Source organism: Trachypithecus francoisi, unplaced genomic scaffold (assembly GCF_009764315.1).
Source record: "Trachypithecus francoisi isolate TF-2019V2 unplaced genomic scaffold, Tfra_2.0 Lachesis_group12, whole genome shotgun sequence".
In the NCBI taxonomy this organism is placed as follows: Eukaryota; Metazoa; Chordata; class Mammalia; order Primates; family Cercopithecidae; genus Trachypithecus; species Trachypithecus francoisi.
The window spans coordinates 14,622,083-14,646,969 of NW_022681457.1; the positions used below are offsets into that span (position 1 = coordinate 14,622,083).

At 40.0% G+C, this 24,887-nt stretch overlaps 1 protein-coding gene across 1 annotated transcript; it reads left to right on the forward strand.

Annotated features, from left to right (window-relative positions):
• The first annotated feature begins 1,675 nt into the window (after positions 1-1,675).
• On the forward strand, positions 1,676-24,887 carry ZNF404 (zinc finger protein 404). The gene is given in 8 exon segments (XM_033224857.1): positions 1,676-2,968; positions 3,051-3,144; positions 15,336-15,415; positions 15,417-15,448; positions 16,613-16,624; positions 23,288-23,641; positions 23,644-23,920; positions 23,922-24,887. Coding segments are annotated over 7 exon segments (1,695 nt in total). The 5' UTR covers positions 1,676-2,968; positions 3,051-3,090; the 3' UTR covers positions 24,808-24,887.

Consider the following 24,887-nt stretch of genomic DNA (forward strand, 5'->3'; position numbering starts at 1 on the left):
TCTCCAAATACAGTCCACATGTTGAGGTACTGAGAGTTAGGACTTCAACATATGAACTCAGGGAGTGGAGTAAACAATTCAGTTTATATCACCTGCTCTCCTCTGACATCACTGTGGTAGGGGAATTGGGTCCTGCCTCATTATTATGAGGTAGTGACAGAAATCCAGATTTCCCACTCAGCCTCCATTGATACCCATGGGAGTGCTCATTACTAGTTGCAGGGATGGGAGTTCCCCCTAGACCTCCACTGATACCTTTCTTTGGAGGGAACAGAGTGCCTTATTACTGCACTCCATGTGGTTTCTACTGTTAGCACTGGGTTAAGGGGTGGGGAATGGCCTCATTCCTAACTGTGTGGTGAGGAAAGTCCTAACTCTCCAGGCAACAGTGGAAGCGTGGGTCTTTGCTTGCATGCTGGGGATAGTGGTGAAGGTTTTTCCTGTGGTGTTTGACTAGAGCACGGCAGTAATTGTCTAAAAGTTTTCCTTCTTGCTAGGCTGCCCTCTTCCTTGTCTTTTGGCTAAAGAGAGCAGGCTTTTGCTGGGACTTTTTGTCTGTGCCCACTGGTATACTGAGACTGCTGGCTTCTTTGGCTTTAAGTCTGGCACAAAGGAGGCACAAAGAAAACCAAGGGAACTCAGCACCAGTCTACCTTTTCTCTACCACTCAGTCTTCTTTCTCTCTCTCTCTCTCTTTTTTTTTTTAATAACCAATGCCCAGGGTTTTGATTGTACTTCGTTGGACGAATAGAAAAAAGCACATCTATTCCATCTTCCTGGAAGTCCCTTCTCAATTTTCTTTTTTTCTTTTCTTTTCTTTCTTTTTTTTTTTTTTTTTTTTGAGACAGAATCTAACACTTTCTCCCAGGCTGGAGTGCAGTGGCACGATCTTGGCTCACTGCAACCTCCACCTCCTGGGTTCAAGTGATTCTCCTGTCTCGGCCTCCCAAGTAGCTGGGACTACAGGCACGTGCCCCCACACCCGGCTAATTTTTGTATTTTTACTAGAGATGGGGTTTTGCCATGTTGGCCAGGCTGGCCTCAACCTCCTGGTCTCAAGTGATCCACCCACCTTGGCCTCCCAAAGTGCTAGGATTACAGGCATGAGCCACCACACCCAGCCTTTTCACAACATTTAAAATACCAATTTTCCTGAAAAGTACCCATATATTGAATGCAATTCCAATTAAAATGACAATGCCACAAACATCCCCATTCATGTATTTTGGTGAATATGTATACACACTTTTGGGTTAAAGAATGGAACTCCTAGGTTATAGCAAATGCATGTATTCAAATTCAATAGATCTTGCCAAATAGTTTTCCAAAGTGATTGTATCAATTTATACACTCGCCAGTAAACTACGATATTAAGTTTCTTTGACCTTAAAATTCATTTTCTTATTTTGAAAGAAAACATTTCTGTGGGCTCTTGGTACTTTGCCCATCTGCCTAATGGATAAGTAGGCCACAGTAGTATGCACCTTGGACAAATCAGCCAGATTCGTATTTTAAGTGAGAGGATGGCAAATGGGCATGGGAAATTTCAGAGTGGGAGTTGGAGTGAAGGGAGAGGGCTTTAAAAATTTACGTAATCTCAAAATCTGAAACAAATCCATTTTATGTCCAAAGTAACACACTTAGAAACAAACCATAATAAGGAATACAACCCCATCCATGGTCTCACACAATGAATTCCACAATGTCACAGAGTGAAAACACACAGGCATTCTTGCTCTAAAACTAATGCACACTTAACGCCTGCTGTGCTCCTGGAGTTACTATAGGCGCTGGCGCTACCTGGGAGCGCGAAAAACAAAAGCCCCTGTCCTCAAGAGAGCTCGCACCTAGAGTACCAACCGCGGACCATACTCTGGAGCTCGCCACTTTCTCCTCTCACACGCAGGTTTGAGGCTTTGAGGTCTGCATACCCGTGTTCTGCCTTTTCCGGCCGAGACTCAAGATTTCACTCGCCTCCTCTAAACACGCAGGACGACCTGAAATCATAGCCCTTAACAGAGCAAGTCAACCAACGGTGCAGATGGCCAAGCTCTTGCGCATGCGCCCTCTGAGCATAGTCTACAGAGTGGCGGGCGCCGTGGACATGGTTATTCCAGATGGACTACATTTCCCAGAAGTCACCGTGTTTGGATCCCCTTCGAGCTCTAGGTCTTTTTCCGGTGTCCAAGCGGCTGTAGCCCCTACGTGGTGAGTAGATCGTGTCCAAAGAAAAGAAATCAGCGGAGGCTTCCACAGTCCCTGGTTGGAATGGAACCCGCGATGAGGGTGAGAGGCGCTGAAGACCAGAAGACCCAGGGCGTGGACGGGGCGTGTCATGCCTGGAGTTTCAGTGGAATTTCAGGCCTGTCTTCTTGAGCAGCAGAGGAGGAGATTGTGTGTGCCTGTGAGAGACTGTGTGTGTGTGTGTGTGTGTGTGTGTGTGGGTGTGGGTGTGGGCGTGATGAACGAATAGTGTTGTGTGTGTGTGTGTTAGACGAATGAACAGGGTTGTGTACCTGTGTAAATTGTTACTGTGACTCCAGGCTCTAGGCTCTGCAGATTCCTCAGCCCTGTCGCCTCACAGACACTTGGGATCTGCAGCAGATAAGAGAGAAGCCAGATTCATGGAGGCATGAAGGATCCCAGCAAGAAAACACAGACTTGATCTTGAGATGAGATTTTTGAAGTTGGCTGCGGCCTCAAGGCAGGCTCTGAGAAGACTCCATAAAGAGTTCTCAGGAATAGGAATCCCTCCTGGATATTTCCCCCTTGGAAGCTCCGAGGAGCCAGCTATATGTTTGTAACCACAGCATTTCTAAATCTCCAGCCCCAGGAACCTGCTGTGAATTAGAGACAGGTTCCACCCTAGACATCGGTGACGTTGGCCTCTCTGGTATTGGGAAGGTCAACACTGTTCCAGTTTCCCTCCTACTCCCATCTGGTTGTGCTCAGTGAAGTAGGTGAGCAGGTATGATTACTGAAGATATTTCCTAAGTTACTGTGTTGTCCAAGAAACCCCAGATGTCTCATGATTGCCTTCTCTTTTCCAGTGCTGCCCTTCTGTTAAAAATAAATAAATAAATAAAAACCATGATCCTGAAAGAGGAAAGAATTTTTGTTACACAACTGAAAGCTAAAGTCCAGGTGAGTTTATATTTCCTCATTACTCGTAAAATGCTCTTTAATTTTAAAGACAGGAGACTCTTTCTTCTCTTTGGAAATGCCCTAACAGTGACATATCTGTGAATATGCCATTACAGCCTCCTTTCAGGGCCCTTAAGCCCTTCTCTTCATAATTTAACGTTTTGCCTACTGCGAGCTATTATGTTTCTAATTGTTGACTAAAAACTAGTCTATAATGAACACCATTTTGCAGAGATCTTTGCATTCTTTTATAGCCATTCCCTAAGGATAAACCCTAGTTTCAAAATGTGAGTCAAATATCAGATATTTACCATGTGCTTGTACTTGTTGGGATACAATGACAAAAAGATATAGTTACTATCCTCAAATGACTTGGTATCCAGTAAGGAAAATGAAATCAGAATAGGGATAAGAAAGATAGTGGATGTGAAAGGCCACTAGAGAAATTCAGATGACTTGTCTTGGGAGTTCACAGGGAAGAGGCATTATTCTGACTGTAGCAGCATTGTCAGGATATGATCAAACTGTGAGAATTCAGTGAAAGAAAATGGGTCTTACACCTTAGAGTTTTTATTCTAATGATGTTAAATGCAAAGTGACATTAAATGGAACAAGATGTCTTAACAACTGTTTGCAGGACACTGTGATTAGGAGGACAGATACAGAAGTAAAATAAACCCATTAGGAATATATAATAGGAAGCAGCTTTGAAACTACCAGTAATGCATTCAAAATATCAGAGTCTCCGATTTACATTGACATAATATTTCTACAGGCAAACGAATCATAGGGTGGATTCAGGTAATCGGAACTGATGAAAATAAAGTAAAAGCTTTCAATAAAACACAGCAGCAGTTTTTAGAGCAGCATTGGTTCTCAAATGTAGAATGCATCAGAATCACCCGCAGGGCTTGTTCAAACAGAGTTTGCTGGGCCCCAGCGGCAGAGTTTCTAATTCAGTAGCTCTGAGGTAGAGCAGAGTGTCTGCACTGGTAACAAGTTCCCAGGGACTATATTTAGAGGACCTTTGTTCTAGAGTATTCTAAGCTTTTTCCTCCAGATCAAAAGATATTTAAAAGGTAAGGCAGGGAGGATTTTTTCCCACCTGTTCAGAGAGAAGATTGCTCTGTTAAAAATTCAAAAATCTATCTAACTGTGTCTCAAGACAAAACTATATAGTTGCTATGCTCAAATGACTTGGTATCCAGTAAGGAAGAATAAATAAAAATAGGAATAAGTAAGATAGTTGCTTTTTTAAAAAAAGGTTTAATTTTATGAAATATACTTTTAGGAAAAGGCAGAAACCCAGGACTGTAAAACAAATATTGAGTAAGTTAATATACGGGTTTGGCCGGGCGCGGTGGCTCAAGCCTGTAATCCCAGCACTTTGGGAGGCCGAGACGGGCGGATCACGAGGTCAGGAGATCGAGACCATCCTGGCTAACACTGTGAAACCCCGTCTCTATTAAAAAAAATACAAAAAATTAGCCGGGCGAGATGGCGGGCGCCTGTAGTCCCAGCTACTCGGGAGGCTGAGGCGAGAGAATGGCGTAAACCCGGGAGGCGGAGCTTGCAGTGAGCTGAGATCCGGCCACTGCACTCCAGCCTGGGCGACAGAGCGAGACTCCGTCTCAAAAAAAAAAAAAAAAAAAAAAAATATACGGGTTTATGTTTTCCATACTTTTTTCAACTTATTGATGTCTGTCAGTTTACCTGCATCTCACAAACTTTGATATATCTTACATTCACTATCATTGAACTCAAAATATTTTCTAGCTTCCACTGATTTATTATTTGACCAGTAACTATTCAGAAGCATCCCTTTTACACAGGCACATCTCATTTTATTGCATGTTGCTTTATTGCACTTTGCAAATATTACAAATCGAGATTTGTAGTAACCCTGCATTGAGCAAGTACATTGTCTCTGGTTTTCAACAGCATGTGCTCACTCTGTCTCTGTGTCACATTTTTGTAATTCTAGCAATATTTAAAACTTTTCCATTATTTTTATGGTGACTGTGATCAGGGTCCTTGATGTTACTGTTGTAATTGCTTTGGGACACCATGAGCCACACTCATATAAGATGGTGAACTGAATGAATGTATGTTCTGTGTCTTCTGACTGCTCCACCAACCAGCTATTCCTGTCTCTCATCCTCTCTTTGTGCCTTCCTATTTCCTAAAACACAGCAATATTGAAATCAGGCCAATTAGTAGCCCTACAATAGCCTCTAAATGTTCAAATGAAGGGAAGAGTCCTCCGTTTCTCACTTTTAATCAAAAGCTAGAAGTGATTAAGCTTAGCGAGGAAGGCATGTCAAAAGCCACAACGGGCCCAAAGCTAGACCTCTTGTGCCAGTTAGTCTAGTTGTGAATGCAAAGGAAAAGTTCTTGAAGGAAATGAAAAGTGCTACTCGAGTCATTTGGAGATACTGCTGATCCGGAGAAAGATTCGTGGTCCAGATAAAAGATCAAGCCAGCCACAAAATTCCCTTAGGCCAAAGCCAGAGCAAAGACCTAACTCTCTTCAATTTTCAAGCCAGCCACAAAATTCCTTTAAGCCAAAGCCAGAGCAAAGACCTAACTCTCTTCAATTTTGTGAAGTCTGAGAGACGTGAGGAAGCTACAGAAGAAAGGTTGGATGCTAGCAGAGCTTGGTTCATAAGGTTTAAGGAAAAAAGTCATCTCCATAACTAAAAAGTGCAAGGTGAAGCAGCAAGTGCTGATGTATACGTTGCAGCCAGTTGTCCGGAAGATCTGGCTAAGATAATTGATGAAGGTGGCTACATTAAACAAAAGATTTTCCATGTAGACAAAACAGCCTTCTGTTGGAAGAAGATGCCATCTAGGACTTTCATAGCTAGAAAGAAGTCAATGCCTGGCTTCAAACGGCAGGCTGACTCTCTTGTTAGAGGCTAATGCAGCTGGTGACTGTAAGTTGAAGGCAATACTCATTTACCATTCTGAAAATCCTAGCACCCTTAAGAATTGTGCTAAATCTACTCTGCCTGTGCTCTAGAAATGGGACTGTTGTCCCAAAGCCTGAATGACAGCATATCTGTTTATGGCATGGTTTACACAATATTGTAAACCCACTGTTGAGACCCACTGCTCAGAAAGAAAAAAAAAAGATTCCTTTCAAAATATTACTGCTGATTGACATTGCACCTGGTCACCCAGGCACTCTGATGGGGATGTATGGAAAAGATAAATTTTGCTTTCATGCCTACTAACACAACATCCACCCTGCAGCCCATGCATGGATCAAGGATTAATTTCAACTTTCAAGTTTTATTTTTTTAAGAAATACATTTCATAAAACTCTAGCTGCCGTGGATTGTGATTTATCTAATGGATCTAGGCAAAGTGAATTGAAAAGCTTCTGGAATGGATTTAACATTCTAGATACCATTAAGAACATTCCTGATTCATAGAAAGAGGTCAAAATGTTTAACAAGAGTTTGGAAGAAGCTGATTCCAACCCTCACGGATGACTTTGAGGGGTTCAAGACTTGAGTGGAGGAAGTAACTGCAGATGTGGCAAAAATAGCAAGAGAACTTGAATTAGACATGGAGCCTGAAGATGTGGCTGAATTTCTGCAATCTCATGATAAACCTTTAATGGAGGAGGAGTTGCTTCTTACGGATGAGTAGCTAAAGTGGTTTCTTGAGATGGAATCTACTCCTGGTGAAAATGCTGTGAATGTTGTTGAAATGAAAGCAAATAATTTTGAATAGTACACAAGCTTAGTTGATAAAGCAGCAGCAGGGTTGGAAAAGATTGACCCCAATTTTGAAAAAAGATCCCCTGTGAGTAAAATGCTATCAAACAGGATTGCATGCTACAGAGAAATCTTTTGGAAAGGAAGAGTCAATTGATGTGGCAAACTTCATTATTGTCTTTTTCTTTTTTTTTTTTTTTTTTAAAGACAGTGTCTTGCTCTGTCACCCAGACTGGAGTGCAGTGGTGTGATCTCTGCTCACTGCAACCTCTGCCTCCCAGGTTCAAGTGCTTCTTCTGCCTCAGCGTCCCAAGTAACTGAGACTACAGCTGTACACCACCACGCCCAGCTAATTTTTTTTTTTTTTTTTTTTGAGACAGAGTCTCTCTCTGTCGCCCAGGCTAGAGTGCAGTGGCACGATCTCAGCTCACTGCAGCCTCCACCTCCCGGGTTCAAGCAGTTCTCTGCCTCAGCCTCCAAGTAGCTGGGATGACAGGTGCCCGCCACCACGCCTGGCGAATTTTTGTATTTTTAGTAGAGGTGGGGTTTCACCATGTTGGCCAGGCTGATCTTGAACTCCTGACCTTGTGATTCACCCACCTCGGCCTCCCAAAGTGCTGGGATTACAGGTGTGAGCCACCGTGCCCGGCTAATTTTTGTATTTTTAGTAGAGACAGAGTTTCACTATGTTGGCTAGAATGGTCTCAATCTCTTGACCTCGTGATCCACCCACCTCGGCCTCTCAAAATGCTAGGATTACAGGCATAAGCCACTGCACCTGGCCCATTACTGTCTATTTTTAGAAATTGTCATAGCCATCCCACCCTTCAGCAACACTGACCAGTGAGCAGCCATCAACATCAAGGCATTACCTTCCACCAGCAAAAAGGTTATGACTCTCTGAAGGCTCAGATGACCATTAGCATTTTTTAGCAATGAAGTATATTTAAATTAAGGTATGAACCTTATTTTTTAGGCATAATGCTATTACACACTTAATAATACAGTATAAACATAACTTTTCTATGCACTGGGAAACCAAAAAATTCATGTGGCTCACTTTACTGCAGTATTCGCTTTATCGTGGTGGTCTGGGGCCGAGCCGGCAATATCTCCATGGTCTGTCTGTATTTGGAAATATTTGAGAACCTCTTCTTTTTGAGTTCTAAGCTAATTGTAAAGGCTGAGAAAATATACATTGTTTTACATTAATCCTTTGTAATTTGTAGATGCTTTATAGCACAGAATGTTATTCTGATAAATATGATGTAATCATTTGAACAGAATGTGTAGTCTGCAGTTTGGGAGTATAATGTTCATTTGGTTTAATTTGGTTAATCTTGTTCAAACTTTTATGCTTTTGTGGATTTATTTTTGGTTTTCCTATCGTAGTTACCAATAGAGAGTGTTGAAATCTCTAACTTTAATTTAAAATTTGTCTCTCCTTTAATTCTGTTGACATTTATTTTATGTTTTTTGAAACTATGTTATTAGGTACATACAAATATAGGCCTACCGTTGTATTCTTGCTGAATTGCAGAATATGACCCTCTTTATTACTTACAATACTTCTTGCATTAAAATCTACTTTATCTGTTATTAGTATAGCTATGTCTGTTTTCTTCTGAATACTGTTTGATAGATTTTTCCATGTTTTTAAACACACGTGTCTTTACATTTAGAGAACGTTTCTTGTAAGCAGCCTAATTGATCCTATTTTTCTTTTTAACCTAATCTGATAATATTGGTTTTGAATTGCAATGGTTAGTTCATTTACATTTACTATAATTACTTTGGTTTAAGAATGCCATCTTGCTATATGTTTTCTGTTTGTCTCATTCTTTATTTTTTAAATTGCTCTTTTCCTGACTTTTTTATATAAATTCAGTTTTTTTTTTAATTCCATTTCATCTCCTCTGTCAGTTTGTTGTTGTTGTTGTTTTGGGTTTTTTGTTTTTTTTGTTTTTTTTTTGGAGATGGAGTCTCACTCTTGCCCAGGCTGGAGTGCAATGACTCGATCTCAGCTCATTGCAACCTCCACCTCCCAAGTTCAAGCAATTCTCCTGCCTCAGCCTCCCGAGTAGCTGGGCTTACAGGCACCCGCCACCATGCCTGGCTCATTTTTGTATTTTTAGAAGAGACAAGGTTTTCTCATGTTGGCCAGGCTGGTCTCGAGCTCCTGACTTCAGGTGGTCTACCCTCCTCGGCCTCCCAAAGTGCTGGGATTACAGGCATGAGCTACCATGCCTGGTCTTGTCTATCAGGTTTTTCAGTTGTACATGTTTGTATATTCTTTTTTTATGTATTTATTTTTTGAGACAGGGTCTTACTCTGTTACCCAGGTTGGAGGGCAGTGGCATAGTCTTGGCTCACTGCAACCTGCGCCTCCCAGGTTCAAGCAATTCTCCTGCCTCAGACTCCCAAGTAACTGGGATTACAGGCATGCCACCAAGCCCAGCTAATTTTTGTATTTTTAGTAGAGATGAGGTTTCACCATGTTGGCCAGGCTGACCTCAGGTGATCCACCCACCTCAGCCTCCCGAAGTCCTGGGATTACAGGTGTGAGCCACCACTCCTGGCCACTGAGGTATTATAATATAATGTGCATCTTTAATAGAGTCCCCATAGTGCAAGGACATTTCAGTAGTCATTAATAGAGGCTAATATGTTAACTCCATTAACCTCCTTGCTCACCATTTTTGCTATTATTGTCATTCCTCCATCCTATATTACAAGCCCCATAAAACATTATTATTTTCATTGCTTTAAATAATTCATTTGTTTAGTCGTATCAGTCGTGTCTTTACTCCATCTACAGCTGTTCATTGCTTGTTTGCATATTCTTGCTTCCATCTGGGATTACTTTCCTTTAGCCTAATGCTTTCTTTTAGTATTTCTTTTTTTGTTTTTTTTTTTTTTTTTTTTCGTAGCATTTGTTTCAACAAGTATTTAGTTCACCTTTATTTCTGAAAAATTTTTTTCTGGGTATAAAATTCAGTTTTTTTCTTTCAGCACTTTAAAAATATACATTCCATTCTTTAGGCTACGATAGTTTCTATTGAGAAGTCAACCATTTTTCTTACTGTTTTCTTTTTTTTTTTTTTTTTTTTGAGACGGAGTCTCGCTCTGCCACCCAGGCTGGGGTGCAGTGGCCGGATCTCAGCTCACTGCAAGCTCCGCCTCCCGGGTTTACGCCATTCTCCTGCCTCAGCCTCCCGAGTAGCTGGGACTACAGGCGCCCGCCTCGTCGCCCGGCTAGTTTTTTTTTGTATTTTTAAGTAGAGATGGGGTTTCACCGTGTTAGCCAGGATGGTCTCGATCTCCTGACCTCGTGATCCGCCCGTCTCGGCCTCCCAAAGTGCTGGGATTACAGGCTTGAGCCACCGCGCCCGGCCTTTCTTACTGTTTTCTTATAGCTGACAGCTTTTTTTTTTTAAACTATGTGGTTTTAAGTTATGTTTTTCAATGTTGTTTTTCAGCAGTTTGACTATGATATCTCTAGGTGTGAATTTCCTCATTTTATTTTGATTAAGTTTGACAAGTTTTTTTATTTATATATCAAGGTATTTCCTGAGATTTGGAATGTTTTTGTTCATTATTTCTTTAAATAATTTTTCTGTCCCATTCTCTCTTATTTTCTTCTAGATGTTCAGCGTCACATTTTCACTGTTTCTTGCATTTTTCTTTTCAATTGTGTTCTCTTTTTTTCCCCTCTCTGCATAAGATTGTTGTTAATTTGAGGCGCAGTGCATTGCCTCAGACTTGTCATTCCAGCTACTTGGGAAGCTGAGGTGTGAGGATCACTTGAGCCCAGCAGTTTGAGGCTGCAGTGAGCTATGATCATACCACTGCACTCCAGCCTGGGTGACAGAATAAGACCTCATCTCTAAAATAATAATAATAAACATGGAGGATTTTTTTGAAAGAAAGATTATTGCAAATTTGACTTAATGTTGCATAATAAGCTCTTTTTTTGAGACGGAGTCTCCCTATGTCACCCAGGCTGGAGTGCAGTGGCACGATCTCAGCTCACTGCAACCCCCATTTCCCCAGTTCAAGTGATTCTTCTGCCTCAGCCTTCTTTTTTTTTTTTTGAGACAGAGTCTCGCTCTGTAGCCCAAACTGGAGTGAAGTGGCCGGATCTCAGCTCACTGCAAGCTCCGCCTTTCGGGTTCATGCCATTCTCCTGCCTCAGCCTCCGGAGTAGCTGGGACTATAGGTGCCCGCCACCTCGCCCGGCTAGTTTTTTGTATTTTTTAGTAGAGACGGGGTTTCACCGGGTTAGCCAGGATGGTCTCGATCTCCTGACCTCGTGATCCGCCCGTCTCGGCCTCCCAAAGTGCTGGGATTACAGGCTTGAGCCACCGCGCCCGGCACTGCCTCAGCCTTCTAAGTAGCGGGGATTACAGGCGTGTGCCACCACACCGGGCTAATTTTTGTATTTCCAGTAGTGACAGGATCTCACCTATATGAAAAGCATTTAGGTTTGAGTGAAGATGGGATCATCACTCACCTAGAGAGAGATTAGGGATCTAGCTAAGGGATCACTGAGAAATGAAAACACTTCCAAGGTCCCATTTTGTAGTGGAAGAGAAATTGACAGTCTTGAGGGAATCAAGGTTGTTCTAGATCATTCTACATTACTGTGTTCCAACTCAGGAACAGATCTATAGAGGGTTGTAGAAAGGAAAATCATCTAGAATGATATGTGGTAGGTGATACTGAACTATGGGGAAGAAGTTGGGATTTGTGTCCAACATACATGCCATGTTAGTATAATACTTTATACAATAATATTATTATTAATAGTGCCTTAATACCTTAAGAAAGATGAACTCTAATAAGAGGGTGCTTGTCACTTTACTCTTTTTTTTTTTCTTTGAGATGGAGTCTTGCTGTTTCACCCAGGATAGAGTGCGGTGGCGTTATCTTGGCTCACTGCAATCTCTGCTGTCCGGGTTCAAGTGATTCTTCTGCCTCAGCCTCCCAAGTAGCCAGGATTACAGGTGCCTGCCACCATGCCCAGCTAATTTTTGTATTTTTAGTAAAGATGGGGTTTCGCCATGTTGGCCAGGCTGGTCTCAAATTCCTGACCTCAAGTGATCTGCCCACCTCAGCCTTTCAAAGTGCTGGGGTTACAGGTATGAGCCACAACGCCCAGCCTCTTTTCATTTTTTTTTTTTTTTTTTTTTTTTAGAGATGGGGTCTTGCTCTCTTGCCCAAGCTGGAGTGCAGTTTTGTTATCAAGGCTTACTGCAGCCTCAAACTTCTGGGCTCAGGTGATCCTCCCACCTCAGCCTCCCAAAGTGCTGAGATTACAGGCATAAGCCACCACACTTGGCCATTTTTTCGTTCTTTTAACTGAATTTTGAAGAGCAGAAGTTTTCAATTTTTCAAAGTGATAATACCATTTTATATTTCCCACCAACAGTGTATGAGGTTCTATTTCTGGATGAAATCCAGTTTATCAGCGTTTTCTTTTCTTTACAGATTGTACTTTTTCTTTAGGAATTGTACTGTTATTGTATCTAAGAAATCTTTGCCTCACCCCAAGCTTATGTAGATTTTTATACTGTGTTTTCTCACAGAAGATCTATAGTTTTAGGTGTTAATGTTTATCTCCATTAGCCATTTTAACTTAATCTTGGCATGTGGTATAAGGTATAGATCTTTTATCTTACATATAGATATCCAGTTGTTCCTACACCATTTTTTTAAAAGACGGTCCTTTCTCCACTGAATTGCCTTTGGTCACTTGTATAAAGCCAGTTGTCTAGCTATGTGTAGGTCTATTTCTCAACTCTGTTCCATTAACTTATTTGTCTACATTTATGCCAACAGCACATACTCTTGATTATTGTAGCATTATGTTAAGCTTTCCAATTAGTAGGGTTGATCCTCCAGCTTTGTTCTTCTTCAGTGTTGTCTAGGTTATTCTAGAGCCTTTGTGTTTTCATCTGAATTTTAGAATGAGCTTGTCCATTTTTACAGAAGCTCTGCTGGGATTTTCTTTTTCTTTTTTTTTTTTTTTTTGAGACAGAGTTTTGCTCTTGTTGCCCAGGTTGGAGTGCAATGGTGCGATCTTGGCTCACCATAACCTCTGCCTCCTGGGTTCAAGTGATTCTCCTGCCTCAGCCTCCTGAGCAGCTGGGATTACAGACATGTGCTACCATGCCTTGCTAATTTTTTTTTTTTTTTTTTTTTTTGTGAGACGGAGTTTTGCTTTGTTGCCCAGGCTGGAGTGCAATGGCGCGATCTCAGCTCACAGCAACCTATACCTCCCGGGTTCAAGCCAGTCTCCTGCCTCAGCCTCCGGAGTAGCTGGGATTACAGGCATGTGTCACCATGCTCAGATAATTTTGTATTTTTAGTAGAGACAGGGTTTCTCCATGTTGGTCAGGCTGGTCTTGAACTCTGGACCTCAGGTGATCTGCCCGCCTTGGCCTCCCAAAGTGCTGGGATTACAGGCACTAATTTTGTATTTTTTAGTAGAGACAGGGTTTCTCCATGTTGGTCAGGCTGGTCTCAAACTCCCAACCTCAGGTGATCCTCCTGCCTCAGCCTCCCAAAGTGCTGGGATTACAGGAGCATCACACCCAGCCTCTGCTGGGATTTTGATTGAGATTATGTTAAATCTGTGGATCTGTTTGCAAAGGTAAGAGTCATCTGACTGATGAACATATTATAGCTTTCTATTTATTTAGATCTTTTAAGTTTTTTCTCAGTAATTATTTGTAGTTATGACAGTATTAGTATTGTACATCTTTTGTTAGGTTGATTCCTAAGTATTTTATATTTTTTCTTTTTTTTTTTTTTTTTTTTTTTTTTTTTGAGACGGAGTCTCGCTCTGTCGCCCGGGCTGGAGTGCAGTGGCCGGATCTCAGCTCACTGCAAGCTCCGCCTCCCGGGTTTACGCCATTCTCCTGCCTCAGCCTCCCGAGTAGCTGGGACTACAGGCGCCCGCCACCTCGCCCGGCTAGATTTTTGTATTTTTTTTAGTAGAGACGGGGTTTCACCGTGTTAGCCAGGATGGTCTCGATCTCCTGACCTCGTGATCCGCCCGTCTCGGCCTCCCAAAGTGCTGGGATTACAGGCTTGAGCCACCGCGCCCGGCCTTATATTTTTTCATTTGATATTCAGTATTTTTAATTTTAATTTCCACCAATTGTTGCTAATTAAAATGCCATTTGTGTTTAACATATTGAGCTTGTATCTTCTCAGCTTGCTAACTCACTTGATAGTTTTAATTAATATTTATTAGATTCTATTAGATTTTCTATATAGACAATCATGTTATCTGTGACTAAAGATATTCTTACTTCTTTTTCAATCCGGATGCTTTTTATTTCTTCTTCCTGCCTGACTTGCACTGGCTAGAACCTCTAGTACAATGTTGAATAGAAGTGGTGAGAGTAGACATCCTTGCTGTATTCCTGATTTGGGGAGGAAAGCATTCAGCCTTTCACTATCAAATGTGATGTTCGCTATAGGTTTTTATAGATCTCATTCATTGGATTAAGGATGTTGCCTTCTTTTCTTACTTCACCGAGGATATCAGGAGTGGATGTTGGCTTTTTTCAGATGCCTTTTCTGCATCTATTGATATGTTCTTATGGTTTTTCTTTTGTAGTTTGTGAATATGGTGAATTACCTTGATTGATTTTTAAATGTGAGACAAGCCTTGGATTGAGCCTTGGTCATAATAGAGTTCCCTTTCTTATATATTGTTAGATTTGATGTGCTAAAACTTTGTTTGGAATCGTTGCATCTGTGTCCATGATGGAAATTGGTTTGTACTTTTCTCGTTCTCAGCGGAATCCAGTGGGCTTTGCTTAGGTTCCCACTCCCTGTGCCATAGCCTAGAAATTGTCTCCTTACAGTAAACTAGTGTGACTGCAGGTTTCGCCTCATTTGTTACTTGTCTTTCAGGTATCATTGCCCAATGTTTTCTGTCTTGAAAACCTTGGTTTAATATATTTTGTTCAGGTTTTCAGTTATTTCATGCAGGAAGGTAAATTCAATCCCTGTTATTCCATCTTGGCTGGAAAAGATTTTATAATACAATTGTGGGAGGGGGTAGTTGTCAATTCATTTTTTTCATATTTCTTGAAGAGAAAAGCTGTAAGAACTTGCGTTTATTAATATTATATGGTTTAGATACATAGACGGTATTGTGCTTATATATACTATTTAATTTGGAAAGTTTGGTTACTTCATTTGTTTTCATGTATTTGGATTTCTCTCTAATATTACTAAGGAAATTTTGTGTGCTCCAACAGGATTCTTTAAGATTATGTGGGTGCTCTACTTAAGACATGCTAATTTATTTACTCTTATGTAACCATGTCATCATCTTGTAACTCTAGACTACTTCTTTTTACATATTGCCCCTTTTTTGCAATTTAATGTTCCATCTTGAAAGGTTTTCTTTACTTTTCTAAATAATACACGGGTTTGTCATTTCAGGTGCCATTGACATTCAGCGATGTTGCCATAGACTTTTCTCAGGAAGAGTGGAAATATTTAAACTTAGATCAGAGAGATTTGTAGAGATGTGATGTTGGAGAATTATACTAACGGTCTCATTGGGTAAGAATATCTGCACAAAATGATGTACAATATGCTCTCTAGAATATCAGCCTTCTCTGTTGTATATTTTATGGTCTATGCCAAGAAACCAGCTACGTTTCTGTTCCATATTCTCAAATGATTGGTTTGAAGTTTGCTAGGTGGAAATGGGCACCCCCATTCAGCACCTGAATCTTCACTATTCTTCACTTGCCTTTATGCCTGCCTCTGCCCTGTCCTACAATTACTTCTTTTTCTAAATGACTAGAGGTTTGAATTCTGGCATTTTTCCACAAAGACACTATCAGCAAAAACAAATTTTAAATTATATGTGTGTTCAGAATGTCCGTAAATATTTACTTGCTGATCTTCCTACATAAAAAACATGGTTTTCTCTTTACTACAAAAGAGCCTCCATAATTTTTATAGTAGTAGAATGAATTAAGATTATTCTCTTTTTTACTGTTATTTTTGTAGTTCTAGCAGTGGGCCTGTTGGCTTCCAGTGATCTGATACATTCCATGCAGAAGGGGCAGTCTTTGTTCAGTTTTTGGAAGATACGAACCATTCTGTCCTCCAATCTGGGACTTTAATTACACCTATGTTAGGTCTTTTGAGCATATCCCACAACTTTATCATGTCCTTATCTGCTTTTCTCCTGTCTTTCCCCTCTACTTTTCATATGATGGAGTTTTAACGTTTTCTGTTGACCTGTATTCCAGCTCACTTATTCTGTTTTCTGCTGTGATAAGTCTGCTTTTAAAGAGGGGCTTTTCATTTTAGATATTGTCTTTTTCAGTTCCAGAAATTCAATTTAATTCTCTTTAATAACTTCCAAATAATTGTTGAAATCTTCATTCTTTTATTTGCTTTCCTTTTATTTCTAAATTTTCATCTGTTTTCTTGGAACATTTTAATCATTGTTAATTTTTAAATTATTTTATGCCTCTTTTTTGTATCATCTGGGGGTCTGCTTCTCTGTTTCTTTCTTTTTACTCTTGTTATTCGTCATTTGTTAATGCCTCTTCAAGTTACTAGTGGTTGTGATTGTATACTGGACGTTACATATATAATAACGGAAGAGGTTTCAGATGATGGTATCTTCCACCAGAGGGTATTTATGTTTTCCTCTATTAGTCTGATAGAATGCAGGTTGATGACTATAATACAACTAGGAATTAAACTGGGTCACTGCTGGTTTTCAGTTTGGTAATGCTCAGCTACCTCTTTGTAATCACTGTTCTTTTAACTCTTGCTGTACTTAGAATCAGTGAGTTTTTTCAGGGGAAAGGTAGTTGTAGAGACTTAGGGCCAACTTACCACTCCTTTAGTGGCTGTTATTGCTTATTTGCTTTTATTTTAAGCTTCTTATCCTGATGAATGTTTTGTTTCCAGGAAAAGTGCTTAAAATTAATAAGTTAATCATCCATATGAAAAATCAGAAAAAGAAGAGCATGGTAGACTTAAAGAAAGTAGAAGAAAGGAAATAATAAAAAAATAACAGAAATTAGTTAAATAAAGCACAAACATACAAAAGAACAACTCACAAAATTGGTGCAACTCTCTCAACATGAATCAAGAAAAAAATCTATGTAAGGAAAAAAGGGAGCTGTCTTTACAAATCACGAAGCCTTGAAAATATGATGATGTTTTGGAAAGACTATGTCAGAAATTTTGATAAATGAAATAAATTATTAGGAAATTTTAATCTATAAAATCTTGACTTTAGAAAAAAATAGAAAACTTGAAAAGCCTTGTATGTATTACTAAAGAAACTGGATCAGTCATCAACATCTTCCCCCAAAACTGGATAATTTAGCCCTAGATGGTTTGTCATGAAAGTCTGAATGCAATAGTTTGAACATGCAATAATTTGGGGAATTTTTTTTCTGTGAGCTCTTTTGCATGTTGAGTGTAACAAAGAATCAATTACAGAAAAGTAAGAGATATGCAGAAAAATAACCATCTTATTAAACATATGAAGAATATTTATAATAGGCCAGGTGCAGTGGATCACGCCTGTAATCCCAGCACTTTGGGCAGCCAAGGCAGGCGGATCACCTGAGGTCAGGAGTTCGAGACCAGTCTGACTAACATGGAGAAACCCCGTCTCTACTAAAAAATACAAAATTAGCCAGGGGTGGTGACGCATGCCTGTAATCCCAGCTACTAGGAGGCTGAGGCAGGAGAATCGCTTGAAACCAGGAGGCGGAGGTTGCAGTGAGCCGAGATCGCGCCACTGCACTCCAACCTGGGCAACAAGAGTGAAACTCCATCTCAAAAAAAAAAAAAAAAGAATATTTATAATAGCTCATTTAATATCCTTGTTTATTATCTGTGTCATTCCTTGGTATCTTTTTTGGGGTGACTTTTCTACTAGTAATATTTTCCCTTTTTTTGCCTGCCTGATCATTTTTATTAGATACTAGACATTGTGAAGTTTACTTTGTTGGAATGCCAGATTTTTAATGTTCTTTGGCATATTTTGGTGTTTTGTTCAGGGATGCAGTGATGTAATTTGGAACCTATTTTATCCTTTCGTGGTTTGCTTTTAAGCTTTTGTCTAGACCAAAAGCTGTCCTGGATCAATCCTAACAAGCAATACCATTTTGGGGACTGTGTTTGATGCCTCATTGTTACAGTCTCTTTCTACTCTGGCTGGTGGAAACAGGAACTATCCCCTACCTACCCTTAGTGACTTTCAGGTATTGTTCTGCCTACCCCTATATCGTGGTGCTTTGCTTTGCCTCATTAATTTGCTCACATGTATATTCATATCAGTACTCAGCCAGAGTCTCCAGGGGATCCCTCTACACATCTCCAGAACTCACTCTTTCTGTGCAGCTCCCTCCTCTCTGGTAGTCTGTCTTGCAATTTCTGTATACCTTACTGTCCCCGCACTCTGTGTTCTGCCTCCTCTGCTTGGGCATACTGCTGGACTCTGCTCCGGCTCCCCTTGCCTGTGCTTTCTTTTGGAAATTCTCTAGGCAGTCAGTTGTAGCACTGTTTTTTTTTTTTTTTTTTTTGAGACGGAGTCTGGCTCTGTCGCCCAGGCTGGAGTGCAGTGGCCGGATCTCAGCTCACTGCAAGCTCCGCCTCCCGGGTTTACGCCATTCTCCTGCCGCCGCCTCCCAAGTAGCTGGGACTACAGGCGCCCGCCTCGTCGTCCGGCTAGTTTTTTGTATTCTTTAGTAGAGACGGGGTTTCACCGTATTAGCCAGGGTGGTCTCGATCTCCTGACCTTGTGATCCGCCCGTCTCGGCCTCCCAAAGTGCTGGGATTACAGGCTTGAGCCACCGCGCCCGGCCAGTTGTAGCACTGTTAGGTTCACCTCGTTTGTTTCCCTATTCTGCACTCCCTACTGCCCTGTATCTGAAAGCTCCTGTTTCCTATATTTTGTTTGTTTATGTTTAGTTATTTAAAGTAAAAGGGGAAATCTGATCCCTCTTAATGTTTCATAACAAAAGCACGAGTTACTGACTGTGATTTTTAAAAGCTTCTTTGCATTTTAGAACAAGAGGTTCCAGACTGGCCTTGTATCTTCCCTCCCTGAACTAAGAATTAGCTATTTCTCCAGCGCACCCTAGCTCACATTAATGGGAAATAGTGTATAGAGACAAGCCTGGCCAACAGGGAGCTAACTAACTGTGACCAGCTTTTTGTGGGGAAAAATATTTTAAAATTTTTTTCTTTTATTTTTCATGGAAATTGGTCTGTTTAGATTTTCCATCTCTTCTGGAGTCTATTTATTGTTGTTATTGTTTTACGTTTTATTTTGAAATAATTTTAGAGTTATAGATGAGTTACAAATGTGGTATAACAGGTTCCTGTAATGATAACATCTTACATAACCATGGTACATTTATGCAAACTAACAAGTTAACATTGTTAACAAAACTATAGACAAACTATCAGCAAAACTATAGATTTTATTCAGTTGTACCAGTTTTTCCACTGTCTTTTTTTCTATTCCATGATTCAATCCAGGATATCACATTGCATTTAGCCATCATGTGTTTTCGTTTTCTCCTATCTGTGATAGTTTTTGTCTTTCCTTGTCCTTTCTGGCCTTGATACTTTTTGAAGAGAACTAGTCAGGTATTTTGTAAAGTGCTCAACAATTTGGGTTTGTTGAATTTTTTATGATTAGACTGGGATTATCGGCTTTGGGGAAGAATATCAGAGAAGTACCTTTCTCATCATATCATATCAGAAATACATGATATCAGCATGATTTATTGCTGGGGTATTAACCTTATAAATTTGTTTAAGGTGGTGTCTGTCATTGTTCTTCATTGTAAAGTTATTATTTTTCCCTTTTCATACTCTGTTTGCTAGAAACCAGTCAGTAAGCCTAGCTGGTGTCACTTCTGATTAATTTTATTTTCAGGAAGAGTCATCATTTCATGTACATTTGAAATATATTAGCACAGTTGTATGATTTTTTTTAACATTCTTTATTTCTTTATTGATGGTCATTTCCCCCTTGTCATTAGGTTTGGATTTTCCCCCCATCTTTTGTTCCTGAGGTATAAAGGAAATAATGGTTTGTATATGTTAATTCTACTGTTTTATTTAAATTTTGCTTTTATTGTATTTTCCTTTTCTGCAGTCCATCAGTTTATCATTCTTTTCCTAATGTCTCCCTAATTCTTGTATTTATTTATTTATTTATTTATTTATTTATTTTTGAGACAGAATCTCCCTCTGTCGCCCAGGCTAGAGTACAGTGGCACAATCTCAGCTCACTGCAACCTCTGCCTCCTGGTTTCTTTTTTTTTTTTTGAGGCAGAGTCTCGCTCTGTCGCCCGGACTGGAGTGCAGTGGCCAGATCTCAGCTCACTGCAAGCTCCGCCTCCCGGGTTTACGCCATTCTCCTGCCTCAGCCTCCCGAGTAGCTGGGACTACAGGCGCCCGCCACCTCGCCCGGCTAGTTTTTGTATTTTTTTTTAGTAGAGACGGGGTTTCACCGTGTTAGCCGGGATGGTCTCGATCTCCTGACCTCGTGATCCGCCCGTCTCGGCCTCCCAAAGTGCTGGGATTACAGGCTTGAGCCACCGCGCCCGGCCAACCTCCTGGTTTCAAATGATTCTTGTGCCTCAGCTTCCCATGGAGCTGGGACTACAGGTGTGTGCCACCACACCTGGCTAATTTTTGTAATTTTAGGTTTCCCATTGTTGGCCAGGTTGGTCTTGAACTCCTGGCCTCAAGCAGTCTGCCTGCTTTGGCCTCCCAAAGTGCTGGGATTACGGGCATGAGCCATTGAGCCTGGCTGTTTTCTCTAATTTTTAAATGAGATGCTTCATTTATTCATTTTAATTCTTTTATTTTTAATTGGATGTAAGCATGTTAATCTTTGAGTTTGCCTCAGTGCATTATAATTGAAAGCCATAGATTCTGATATGTAGTATGTCCATTATCACTGTCTTCAAGAAATTCTACAGTTTTAGTTTATATTTTCTCTTTGACCTAACAGTAGTTGTTGAGTGCTTTTTGTTTATAAATAGGAAGTGTTTTGGCTTTTTGATATTGCTACTTATCCTTTATTGCATCAGAGGATAATATCTGTATTGTTTTGGCTTTTTAAATTTATACTTTTTTCATAGAAGAATTCCACATGTCTTCAATACTTGACCCATTTAGCATATTAGATTTCAAAGGCTGCTCCCTCACACAGATTATCAATCTTCAGCCTACATCCAACATACTCTTTCTTGCAAAGTACTAGGCACTCAGTTTCCTAGACTCTTGCCCCATTTTTTACTTTATTTTTCCTAATATCCCCAAGTTTATTTGCTTTGACTTTGATAAGCCTTTCAATATATTAATTTGTGCAATTCCTGAAAAATTGCTGAGATGCATTTCTATACAAGTTAAGAATGATTCACCTTGGCTTTAAATGAATAGAAGGGAGAATTTGGGAAAGGCATTGAAGAAACACAACAGATTGAACATGTGTAGAATGAAAAGAAGTAAACCCTTCAACCTTACAGGCTTTATTTGTAGATATAAAAAAAACATTATTTAAAACATTACTGAAAAAGTTAATGCAACATGTGATTACTTTGATTGAGATAGAAACAGAAAAGCATAGCTATGCAAAGGAAGGAATGAACACCAGTGATAGAGGCATGTATATTTTTAAGGGGACAGGTTATTGCAGAATGGCCACATATCAGCCTTTTCCACTTATTTTTTGTTTTTGTTTTTGAGACGGAGGCTCGCTCTGTCGCCCAGGCTGGAGTGCAGTGGCCAGATCTCAGCTCACTGAAAGCTCCACCTCCCGGGTTCACACCATTCTCCTGCTTCAGCCTCCGGAGTAGCTGGGACTATAGGCGTCCGCCACCTCGCCCAGCTAGTTTTTTGTATTTTTTTTAGTAAAGACGGAGTTTCACCATGTTAGCCAGGATAGTCTCGATCTCCTGACCTCGTGATCCGCCCGTCTCGGCCTCCCAAAGTGCTGGGATTACAGGCTTGAGCCACCGCGCCTGGCAACCACTTATATTTTTGACTGAGCTATTTTGGAAGTGCATTTTTCTCACCTGTAAAGCAAATGTGAGGTAAAAAATTAATAAGGAGTGAGAGATTAGAGTCAGGGAGAGATACTTAATAATTTTTATATAATTTTCAGAAATGAAATGGTTATTTTACTCAGCTGTCTTTTTCAATGACCTTTATTTTCATCCAATTTACATTTTTAACTCAACATTTTATTCTACAATGAATTACGTAATACTTACCATATGGTAGGGACTTATTTTTCAATGGGAGTTGAAAGAAGATTTGCATCTATGCTTATGTTTTAGGGTAACAAAATAAGTAGTAAAACAAATGAGATTTAGTAAATACACAACTGAGAGAAGCAGTATAAAGGCAAATAATTGGAAATTGGAATATAGACTTAAATATATGAATTTGCTTAAAGTTAGTCGATTATTTAAAGAAGCCACTTAAGAGGATTTCTGAAAGGCGGAACATCTGTGTAACACCCCAGGAGATGGGAAAGATTTGTGGTGTGTTCTCATAGCTGAAAAGATGCAATGTGGTACAATATAGGGAGCAGACATCAAGGGCTTGAAATGAATTTGTGTGGATGAGACAGGGCCTTTTATTCATGGTTATGTGTTTGGTTTTCATTCTAAGATAAAGAAAAACCACTGACAATATTATGTAGAGAGCAATGTGATAGTGTTATGAATGGAGATATTCAGGATATACTCCTGTGTATTCTGACCCACTCAGTCTGAGTGGGTATCTAAAAGGTAGTATACATAAAACGCTCCTGTGGTAATTCTGATTTGCAACTAAATATGAGAACTAGTGACTTTCTCTTTGCCTACTCATAAATCTTGCATCCTCCTGTGTACTTTCATAATTTTCTGAGCCCTTCTTGCCTTTTAAAAATTGCATGGCAGTATTTTAGAATTTTCTAAACTCTTTTACTACTAACAGATACACTTTTTTTTTTTTTTTTTTTTTTGAGACAGAGTCTCGCTGTGTCGCCCAGGCTGGAGTGCAGTGGCCGGATCTCAGCTCACTGCAAGCTCCGCCTCCCGGGTTCATGCCATTCTCCTGCCTCAGCCTCCTGAGTAGCTGGGACTACAGGTGCCCGCCACCGTGCCTGGCTAATTTTTTTTGTATTTTTAGTAGAGACGGGGTTTCACTGTGGTCTCAATCTCCTGACCTTGTGATCCGCCCACCTCGGCCTCCCAAAGTGCTGGGATTACAAGCGTGAGCCACCGCGCCCGGCCAGATACACTTTTAGTTTATCACTATTTTTAGTATAGATGTCCTCTCCCTACCCCTATTATCAGAAAATAGCATTTGTTTGTTTTTTCATTTTCTTCCAGACCTTGATTTCACAACTGAAAGTGACAAGTTGTCTTCAGAAAAAAGAAATTATGAAGTAAATGCATACCATCAGGAGACACTGAAAAGAAGGAAAACCTTCAACCTTATGAGGTTTATTTTCAGAAATGACCCACAGTACACAATTGAATTTGGGAGACAACAGGAACCTAAAGTGGGATGTTTTAGTCAAGTGATATTCAAAAAACATAAATCCCTTCCCCTACATCAGAGAAATAACACAAGAGAGAAATCATATGAGTGTAAGGAATGTAAGAAGGGCTTTAGAAAATATTCACACCTTACTGAACACCTGAGAGAACATACCGGTGTGAGACCCTATGAATGTAATGAATGTGAAAAGCATTTGTAATTTCCTAGCATTTTATTAGACATCGAAAAATCCACACTGATTTGAAACCCTATGAATACAATGGATGTGAGAAGGCCTTTAGGTTTTATTCACAGCTTATTCAGCATCAGATAATTCATACTGGTATGAAACCCTATGAATGTAAGCAATGTGGGAAGGCTTTTAGACATCATTCTCACCTTACAGAACATCAGAAAATTCATATTGGCTTGAAACCCTTTGAATGTAAGGAATGTGGGGAAACGTTTAGATTATGTCGACATGTGTCTGCATCAGAAAATTCATCATGGTGTGAAACCCTATAAATGTAAAGAATGTGGAAAGGGTTTTGGTCATCGTTCAAGTCTTTACCAACATAAGAAAATTCATTCTGGTGAGAAACCATATAAATATGAACAATGTGAAAAGGCCTTTGTTCGCAGCTATCTACTTGTTGAACATCAAAGAAGTCATCCTGGTGAGAAACCTCATGAACGCATGGAATGTGGAAAGGCTTTTAGTAGGGGCTCAAGCCTTCTTAAACATAAGAGAATTCACGGTAGTGAGAAACTCTATGATTGTAAGGATTGCAGAAAGGCCTTTTGTAGAGGCTCTCAACTTACACAGCATCAGAGAATGCATACTGGTGAGAAGCCATATGAATGTAAAGAATGTGGGAAGACTTTTAAGCTTCATTCATATCTTATTCAACATCAGATAATTCATACTGATTTGAAGCCATATGAATGTAAGCAATGTGGGAAGGCCTTCAGTCGTGTTGGAGACCTTAAGATACATCAGTCAATTCATGCTGGGGAGAAACCCTATGAATGCAAGGAATGTGGAAAAACCTTTAGACTTAATTCTCAACTAATTTATCATCAGACAATTCATACTGGTTTGAAACCCTATATATGTAAAGAATGTAAGAAGGCCTTTCGTTCTATCTCAGGTCTTTCTCAACATAAGAGAATTCATACTGGTGAAAAACCCTATGAATGTAAAGAATGTGGTAAGGCATTTAATCGTAGTGATCGACTTACTCAACATCAGAGAATTCATACTGGTGTGAAACCACACAAATGCAAAGAATCTGGTAAGGCCTTTAGTCATTGCTATCAACTTAGTCAACATCAAAGATTTCACCGTGGTGAGAGATTCTTAATGTAATAAGAGGGAAAGCCTTTAGCCATGGCACATCTTTTACCATTGTCACTATTATGATGCTATAGTGAAGATGTTTTTTTTTT